Raw genomic sequence first — 10,517 nt, forward strand, 5'->3', positions numbered from 1 at the left:
AATATTATTTAAAAAGAGTAAATTTGACACCTTATTTAATCAAATGCTACTTAAATTATAAGATGACTTTATGATATTAAAAATTGTATTTAACTTTCTAATATTAAAATGAATTATCAAGAAATTTAATAATTAATAGGTTATTTGCCAAGTGACAAGAAATTCATGTCGTGCTATGAATTCTTCAACTTACAATCGAATTTCAATATAATTCATACCATCTAACTCTGCTTAAGTTTAAGGCAAAAAATTTCTAAAGTAATTAACGTAAAATTAATTAATAAATTAACCCTCTTAATCACATGCAAGAGATGAAGGTAGAAAAGAACAAAAACACATAATGTATTAGTTTTGCATAATCAAAGAACATGACTCAAAATAATTATGTCATTTCTAACGTTTTGAAGATTTATCAAATTATTGTATGATAATAACTTCACTGGAAAGGCTTAAGATATAAACAAAGTATTTAGAAATCTTCCTCAGTTATCGATCTCCAGAGTACCTCTTTCCTCTGTTTTTTTATGTCCTTTGAGCATGATACCCTCACAATCATTCTAATCTTCAACAACCATTCCATTTTCCACATACACTCCTATAATCTAGATTTCCTCTGCCAAAAATTAAACAAATAATATTAATTTCACCAAAAATAAAAACAATAAAAAAATAACGTAAAAAAACAGAAATTTAAAGAAAACTCATGTTAAAATGCAAAGGAATATAAAACTCCAATAATTTAAGTCACTACTAATTAAATTATTTTTTATACTTTGTAAAAAAGATCATTTGTCATAAAATAATTATCTTGTATGATTATCAAGGCAAATAAAAAAGGTGTTTGTAGAAGCCAAAGACCAGAAATCTTCAAATTCATATGGAAGTTCTTTACTTAAATTACAACTTACCATTTACTATAAAATATGTATTTATAGAAATAATTATATCTATCATCCATCAAACTAATATTGCAATGTTTAAACATACAAAAGAAAAACCAACTAATTATGAGAATGTCACAACAATTTTGAGACAAGATTGAAAGAGATAAAAATAAAGAGACTGAAAATATGTCTTATGCTAACGATTTTTTTATTATTTTACTCTATCCATAGACATTAGTTATTATCTTTAAGTAATATTCTTATTTTCAATTACATAGCTAATCTTTCAATAAATTTCTTTTAATCTAATAAAAAATCGATTTAACCATTATATTTTTTTAATTTTTATTATATGGAAATGTGAATCATTTATGACAAGAAAATCATTAATCAAATTTAGAAATCAAAATAATTAATTATCTAGATATCAATTAGAAATTATTAGTATGTAAAATAGTCCTTTTTATAAATAAAAAAAAATTATAATTAATTTGTTAATTAGACTTGAAATTGATCATTGTCATTAACTATCAATGATAATAATTTTTTTTAGTTTATAAAATAGTATTTAAATTAGTCATAATGACTAATTATTATTTGTTTCTAAAATTATTATTATTTAATGATTTTTTTATAATAATTTTACAACGATAAATAATAAATAGTGAATGACAAATTAAAATGTGATGTTATTTTTTTTTAACTAAATAATATATTGATAACATGTAACCATAACTATGATGTATTAACATACAAAAATATTTATGAACATTTATGTTTATACAAAATTTGGCTTTAAATGTGCCTATTTAAATTTGAAATACATTCGGATATTTATTTGGTCTCAAGTAAAAAAAAAAAACTTTTGTTTCCAAAGTCTTTTAACATATTTTCTTTGTATGTTACGCTGTTTATTAAATGTTTATGGATTTTTTCAGCGAAATATTTAAATTTTTTTCTTTACGCTCCTAAAATATTGTTTTCTTTGTCATATGTTTTGTATTAAATGGTGATATGTTGAATTAGAAAAATCACCTAGCCATCATGAAATGCAGAATAAGAAAAATAAAGGATAAGGAAAAACAATATGGATGAATAAACTTGGAGAGAAAAAACATGTTTAAATATAAAATCTTTAGTTTTTCTTTTAATTTTTGAGATTCCATTTACAAAATTATTTCTATATTGAAAAAAGTATATGAATATTGAAATTTTACCATAAGAATGATCAATATTGATCTTAATATCACAGGGAAGTAATTTCTATTATAAGGAATATGAAAATTATTTATTTAAAATAATATTAATGATAATAAAACAAAAAAAATCAAATTTTAAACACAAGGTAAAAATAATGTTACCTGCAACATTGTTTTGTACCCGATCTTGAAAACTTTCATTCCTGTCATGACACAAAGAAGAGTGTCTCCTAAATTATTTAAGAACTTGAAATATGCATGACGCCAAGAATGTACTATTACGATTGAGCCAAACACTCCCCAAAAGCTTATAGCAAAACCAATTGTCATACTTATATAATATTCATGATTGAAAATCCCATCCTCTTGAAATTTAACAATTGGTTGTTGTCTTGGTTCTCCATCGATACACAATTTCTCTAATGGTAGTCCACAAAGATCAGTATTATCTTCATATTTTGATGCATCGAAACTCTGTAATTGTGTGCCAATTGGAATTTTTCCAGATAAATAATTATGTGACAAATCTAACATAGTGAGTCGATCAATTTGAGCAAGACTTGAAGGAATAGAACCAACAAGTTGGTTTTGTGACAAATCAAGAAATTCAAGTGATGTTAACTTTCCAACGTTTGAAGGAATTTTTCCTGTCAATTGGTTTCTTGATAAATTCAATGACACCAATCCAAATAAACCCTCTATTTCTTTTGGAATTTCTCCTGATAATTGATTGCTGGAGAGATCAATGCTTTTTAAAAGTGATAATCCCATGTCTCTGAACATTTGTTCTGAACCTTTCCACATCAAGATTACATTCAAATCATATGAATAGTCACCTAAGCTAAAATTAGTGTTGACCAAATAATAATGACTTTGATAATCTCTCAAAGAAGTCATTTGAGCCATTGAGGAAAAGTTTTTTATGCATGTAGGAATTTCTCCAGATAGATTGTTTTGCGAGAGATCTAAGAGTTGAATGCTTTTTAGATAACAAATTTGTAACGGTAAACTCCCACGGAAATAGTTGCTTCTTAAGCTTAAAAATTGCAACTGCGATAATTCTTTCCCGATCCAATTTGGGATAGATCCTGATAATCTATTTTCTGCTATGTCTACCATCACCAACTGTGTGCAATTCTTCAAGAGGGAAGGGATTTTACCTGTTAAATTATTGCTTCTCAATAACAAAACTTGAAGTTCAAGGAGTGATCCCATTGAAGAAGGAATCTCTCCTGAAAACTTGTTCTGACTCATATTTAAGAAAGTCAATGACTTAAAATGGGTCCAACAGTCTGGAATTTGTCCAGAAAACTTATTATTGGAAAGGTCTAATTGGTATAAAGTTTCAACTACACCACTAGAGCATAAAAACGAAAAAGAATTTGTGAATTTATTGTTTGATAAATCAAGAAATATTGAGCCTCGTAAAAATGGTGGAACATGACCTTCAAATTCATTTGATGCAAGACTAAGAGAATCGTAATAATTCTCTATTGGCAAATTTGGAATCGTACCTTGTAAATTATTGCATGAAATATTAATACTCATCTGATTTGACAATCCAAATTTGTCCCAAAACCATTTTGGAACGGTACCTGATATTCCACTGTTTGAAATGTCAAGGGATCGAAATACATTTTGTTTCTCGAGCCATTTGGGAAATAATGAACCAAGCTTACAAGACCTCAATTCAATAATAACCAATTGAAAAGTTGAAGCCCAATTTTGACTAACTTCTAACGTCAATGAGTTATCTGACAACGTCAATATCCTTAACTTTGTCATATTAAAAAAATGAGAGTCAGTTAACACACCTTTCAAAGAGTTTGACATCAAGGATAATTCCTCAACTTCCGTTGGAAATCGAAGATCTTCAGAAATTGTCCCATTTAGCTTGTTATTATCAAGGTACAATTCTTTTAATGATGGAAACATTGTGGCGAGGTTGCTAGGCAAAGTACCACTAATTTGATTCATACTCAGATCTAAATGTTGCAATGAGTATCTAGAACATCCAGACAAATGATTAAATATCACTGTTAGATCTTCACTCAACTTGTTGAAAGTTAAATCCAATAACTCCAAAGTACATGTGCTCCCAAATGATTTTGGAACACCACCTTCTAAAGAGTTAGATCCAATTGACAACTGCTCCAAATGAGATGGCAATCTAGTGCCTTCAGTTATCTTCCCACTCAATTGATTGTCAGAAAGCTCCAACTTTTTTAAATTTGAAAATGCTGAAAGGTCAGGTAGGGAGCCTCTGATTTGATTGTATGCCAAACTCAACTCTTGTAGTGAGTATCTAACACAAGCACTGGAGAAATTATAAAGAATTGACGAAAGGTCTTCGGTCATATTGTTTCCAGACATGTATAATGAACGTAGGGTGCATATATTCATGAATGATTTCAAATCTTCACCCTTCAAGAGGTTCCAACTAAGGTCAAGCTCAACAAGGTTGGAAGTGGTGTTTGACAGCCACGGGAATATCATCGGTTGTGTGAAGGAGTTACGAGAAAGATCAAGGACAGATAGAGAAGTAGAAAAATTGAAGTTGGAAGGGTTGAATGAAAGGAGGAAATGATCGGAAAGGCCACATTCAATTAAACTCAGTTCTCTTAGTTTTGGTAGCTTGGCAATGGTTCGAAGGCAGCTAGGAGAACTGTCAAAATTAGATATGGAAATGAAGGAAAGATGGGTTAAAGAATTAAGATTAGATAACCATTGATCACTACTGACAATTTTGAGAGCACTATCATATCCTCCAAGATTGAGTTTATTCAAATTTGAAAGGTTTCCTAGTTGGAAAGGAATGTATCCTTCAAAAGAATTGTAGCTGAGATCAAGATACTGCAACCGAGAGAGATTTCCAAGTTGAGGAGGGATTGAACCCTCCAAATAATAATTTCTTGCAAGATTCAAATATTTCAAATGAGAAAGAGAACTTATCTGAGTTGGAATTTGTCCGCTAAAATGACATGAAGAGAGATCAAGATATCTCAAGTTGGTAAGAGAGCCAAGAAACTCTGGAATAGTGTGTCGAAAAGAATTGAAACTGAGGTTCAAATACTGTAAGTGTCGTAACTCCATTAACGACTTGTGGATCTCTCCGCTGATGTAACGCCGAGAAATAGATTCAGAATAATAGTAAAGAGAAAGAGATTCATAATGATACTGTCCAGGAAGGTGGATGCTTATAATATGAGCGGTGAGATTGGTGCAGCGAATCCCCTCCCATTGGCAACAGTCGGGAGTGGTCCAAGAAGAAAGCATGCCGTAATCATCAACAATGGCAGCCTTGAATTGAATGAGTGCTTCCCTCTCTTTTGGAAGGCATCTGATATGGTGTTGTCCAAAAGCAACCTGCAACACCACACTCACCACAAACATAAACATAATCACTTTGAGAATATTCATGATGATGAAATAGAGAAAGTGAATAGTATAAAATTAGATTGATATGTGTTGTGAATTAAGCACTCCCAATACCCACATTTATACTCACACCAACTCCTTCATTACTTTATTCTAAGTCGTCGTCATTGTCGTGTTTGCCTGTTTCCATTTTTTTTATTCATCATATCAAATAATTTTTGTGGTCCATAAATAACTTTATTATGCATTTCATTAATGCACGCAAGATTTCAATAGTATCAATTGACTTCGAAGAAGACTTATGTATTTTCATTTTAAACGACAATATTATATGGAAAAAAAAAACATCAAACTCGACCTTACAAATAATTAATGAATTGGAAGTTAATATTTGAAAACCAAATTAAGAAAGTGCTCTGAAAATGCACTTCAAAATGCAATTGTGTAGAACAAATTGTACTATTTGCATTATATTTATTTGTGGGTACCAAAATGGTTAATTTTTTCTAACGACATAGAAAGAGTCCAAATTCATAGTTTTACATGAATAATAAATAATGTTATTTATTTTTAGAGACAAAATATTCTATGAAAATAGATACAATTATAAATTCGTATATTGTCTGTGATTTTTTTTTACAAAATTCATAAAATAGATATTTTTCTTTAACGAGATTTTAAAATATTTGTAAGTCCAGCTAAATATTAAGAAAATATTTTAATGGTGAAAGTTTATGTCACCATTTATATCTTGTTCTTATAATATTGTCATCTCATATTACTAGCAAATGACTTTGTTAAGTAAACTAGTTTGGGGTAATGGGACAAAATGTAAAAAATATTTCCAAATTAAAAAGGAAACATCAATAAATATAGTCATTATTGGAAAATTACACATTGGTCTTTATTCAAATAAAATGACATGGGAACCCTCCACTTTTCCACCTTTGTCACTTTCCTCATTATCAATGGTGGGAAATTTTAATAGTAACTAACATGAAATTGGAATTTTTAGATTAAAATACAATTTTATATAAAAAATAATCGATCAAATGTTAATAGTGAAAGAATTATAAGTCAATATTCTAAACATAATAAAATTAAAAAAGTACTCTGAAAATGCATTTCGCAAGGCAATTGTTTTCTTAACAAGTTGTAATATTTGCAATAGCTTCTTTTATGAATAGCAAGATGGTTAATTTGACATAGGAAGAGTTCAAAAAAGACAGTCCAACAGTTTACATAGGAGTAAAAAATAAGTTATTTATTTTTATGTAGAACTAAAACATTATATAAATAAATACCATTAGAAAATTTTATATTTTGAGTGATTTTTTTATAAAAAAAATGTTGAAATTTTTCTTTTTTATTTTTTTTATTAATTTTTCAAGTTCTACCAAATTTTTTTATTTAAATAATAAAAATCCAGATACGTTATAAGTTCGCTGTGGTAAATTGTCTTAATTACACATTATAAAGAAATATTGACAAATAAAAAAGGAAACATCCTTTTTTCTAAGAGAACAAAATATAAATTAATTAATATTTAAGACAACAACAACAATTCTTTGTTACTTTTTCAAATATGAAAATTTGTAAACCTTGTGAACTTCTACTGTAACAATGATTTAAAAGTGATATTTCTAGACATTTTCTATTTTATTTTCATCATTTGTTTTACATGTAAAATTACTAATTAAACACGGGATGGTATATTTTTAATTTTAACTATTTTTACATTATATTTGAATATTTTAGTTTATAAGCGTTCTATTTCCCGTTCAAATGACAGTGTTTTTCTTTTTTGTAGTCATATAAATGTGAGGGTCATTATACGCAAATACTTTTCATTGTTTGTCATATCATACTTATGTGATGGGTTTACTTTAGAATTTTCCAAGTCCTCACCCTAAATGTCACTCCAACTTCTATATAATATTTAATTAGTTAAATACATGTTTATCTATTATAATTAAAACTGGTAAGCAGCAAACTTCGGATAAAATTTACTGTGGATTAATGTTTTTCTTTTTAAAAATATAATATCTATTCAATTTACATATACGTGATGCATAAAATAAACTACAAATTATATGGTGTATACTATGATATATAGACCAAACGGTAATCATCAAAGACCGATCGGTCGATTTACTGTAGTAGCGCTTGTCAACCAGGTCAAACCACGACAACACTCGTCAACCAGGTCAAACCAAGACAATGCTCGTCAACTATGTATTATACCTAGTAGAGATCGAATGATCATACACTCAGCACCGTTCGGTCACCACTATAGCCAACCAGGGCAAACAGTTCTATTAAAGCTGGGCTACAATTCGGCCAGTGCTTATATTATTATTGGGCTCGATGTCCAGCGAATGATAAAATAATCAAAGATATCTGATTAAAGATCTTGATAGGCGGTTTATGAGCAACCAATCGGATTTTAAGATAAGTCTGTTTATATTTTATTGGACCTGTGTCATTTTAGGGTCCATGAGACAACCTATAATTACAAGGTCAGGACCAACAACCAGGTACGTTTCACTTACGTTCTACTCACTCGAAAATATTCCACAGTGATAACAACACTTTCTTGAGAGCTATGGCTGCATAACCTACGCCTAACTTGAGCGTCGGAGTATCTTTTGTAGGTACTTTCCCTCTCTGTTAAGGAGGCAACTGAGCAGTCAGACTCTGAAAGCCGAGTAGTCCAGGTGGAAGGAGAAGATGGAACACGTGATTCAAGCATCAGAAATGTTAGTGTCTCAATCTTATAAAATCTCTACCGAAACATATGGCATCTACAATGAATTTGTTATCAAATGAAATGCTATTGATTTTATAGTATGAACACAAATTAGATCGTCAGAAAAGTTTTAGAACAATAATTCTATTCCAACGGACTTATCAAAAGACTTTTGAAAAGAAAGGTAACTTACACTTGGAATTTTTAAATTAAAAGATAAATTTATATTAAAAAATAATCCATCAAATATTTTCTTAAATAATCATTTAGCTTAACAAAATTTTGATACAGCGACCTTATAAAAGAAAACTATAAAAATATATTAATAATATGATAAAGCGTAATATGATGAAGTTAACTATAAAAAGTTGTATATGTTGTATTCGATATATATATATATATATATTTTATTTATTTATTATAGTTGTATCTAGTCATGCATAGTTAATAACTTCTTTGATAATTTATACATCTAAACAACAATCAAACATATTACATTTATTCTCATTTCACGCACACAAATGTATAATATATAAATATATTTTACTTACACATTTGTCCCAAACTTATTAAACTTTTTCTTTTTCAATTATTTCGCTTTTGTTCACGGCATGCTTCCACACTTGACGGAAACGTTACTAACATTAATCCCGATTTCTTTATCTAATTATTGTGAAAAAAAATCAAACTAGTTAAAAAATTGTAATAACTAAAATTGGCAAAATTTGTAGTCTGTCACGTAACAAGTATCTAAAGTATGGATAATGGGATAAAGAAAACCATATTTTTAATTGGACTTAAGGTAGAAGGTGTGACCAAAATAAATTAGTATCATACACCATTCGGTTAAAAAAAATACTACACTAAGTGGTATTATTCAAGCATTGCAGATTAGTCTTGATCTATAACAGCTAACTTTTCATGTATGTTATTTAACTAACACAATAAATTCAATTAGAATTTACATCATACTGCATATTCAATAATATTCACCAGAAAGCTAGAGACAGGTTATATAGGATCACAGGTATTTCATCCAACGAATACACACAGGCTAAATGTATTCTAATTAAGTTTATGAGCATGCATTGTGACACTTCAAAACAGTTTATTTCAGTAACTCAGATTTCCAAAACAATTTTCACAGCAAACATTATTAGTTGCATCACACTAATTGGAATTCACGATCATAAAAGACAATATCTCGTTTTATACCACATAGAAAGTTTAACTTCTACTTACATATGTTCCAATCAACCATAATTACACCCAGTTATTGTAAATCCGCTAAAATCTTTAAGTTCAAATCAGAATGGGACAGAACATATCACAAAACCCAGTCATACAAATTTAATCATCCAGTGCAGTTAACCTTGTTTAAATCTTTCTAACATTTCTATTCAGTCTTTTCCATATGCCTAGTAAACATCATGGTTTTATCACTTCATAACAACATACACAACATAAACTAGACCCTCAATAATCCCATATTCATCAAGTAATGCAGCATAACATTTTCACACATGAAATAAAATTCTGAACTCAAAACTGACGAAGAATGCTGTACAGAACCACCAAATCCTATAGGTGCACCTAGGCCAGAATCACTAACAACAAACTGTCATTCCGCCAATCATTGCAATAAAATAAAAAAAAGGATTATCAAAGTTGAAACTACATACATCTGGGTAAAGATCGGAAACGTATGGATAAAATCTTAATAAAAGAATAGTGCATTAATCTATGGTTGAATAATAGAATGTCATATTAACATATGTTGTGTAATAATGCTTTGAAAATACAATGCTCTATCCTTTAATTATACTGATACTTGATAGTCTACTAGATTTCCAATAATAATTAAGTAATTAAAAAAAATTATATTTTATTGTTATAATCACATGTCTTTTGCAAAATTGTCATCATAGTTTTCAATTAATGATAAATGATCAATGTCTCTTTATTTATCAATATTCTACATTTATATAAATTATTTAACAACATTTTGCTAATGTATCCTAAATTTGAAAATCATTGTTGTGTCCGTGTACCGTCCTAATTCCATATTGAGTATATGTGCTTCATAGAATAGAAGGAAGCAAGATGACTGCTATTTTAAATATTACATACAACCTAAAAAGTTTACTCTTCATGTGTAAGTATTGAAGAATTAAAGAGAACCTCAACCCCACAAAACCAGATTATAAGATGAGGTTTACCCACTTATATACTCTAAATTGGTCTTATCTCTAGTTAATGTGAGACTTCCAACAAAAGAATTAAAGAATAAATATATATTGTATTTAG

The 10,517-nt window shown here is 28.8% G+C and overlaps 1 protein-coding gene across 1 annotated transcript; it reads right to left on the bottom strand.

Annotated features, from left to right (window-relative positions):
• Positions 1-318: 318 nt before the first annotated feature.
• Positions 319-5,503, bottom strand: LOC148199550 (receptor-like protein EIX2). Its single transcript, XM_088112699.1, has 3 exons — positions 3,898-5,503; positions 2,246-3,678; positions 319-613 (listed from the first exon to the last, which is right to left on the bottom strand). The coding sequence occupies exons 1-3, from the start codon at positions 5,501-5,503 to the stop codon at positions 596-598; spliced, it is 3,057 nt and encodes a 1,018-aa protein (XP_087968825.1). The 3' UTR covers positions 319-595.
• Between the last annotated feature and the right edge of the window lie 5,014 nt (positions 5,504-10,517).

This window comes from Vigna umbellata, chromosome 4 (genome assembly GCF_029865625.1).
Source record: "Vigna umbellata cultivar VRB3 chromosome 4, Vumbellata_1.0, whole genome shotgun sequence".
NCBI classification, from domain to species: Eukaryota; Viridiplantae; Streptophyta; class Magnoliopsida; order Fabales; family Fabaceae; genus Vigna; species Vigna umbellata.

Coding starts and splice junctions, on each gene's coding strand:
- LOC148199550 (XM_088112699.1), bottom strand. CDS start 5,503: ATGAATATTCTCAAAGTGATTATGTTTATGTTTGTGGTGAGTGTGGTG. Junction 3,679..3,897: donor GATGTCAAACTCTTTGAAAG/GTGTGTTAACTG, acceptor GTGGAATATCAG/GTACCGTTCCAAAATGGTTT.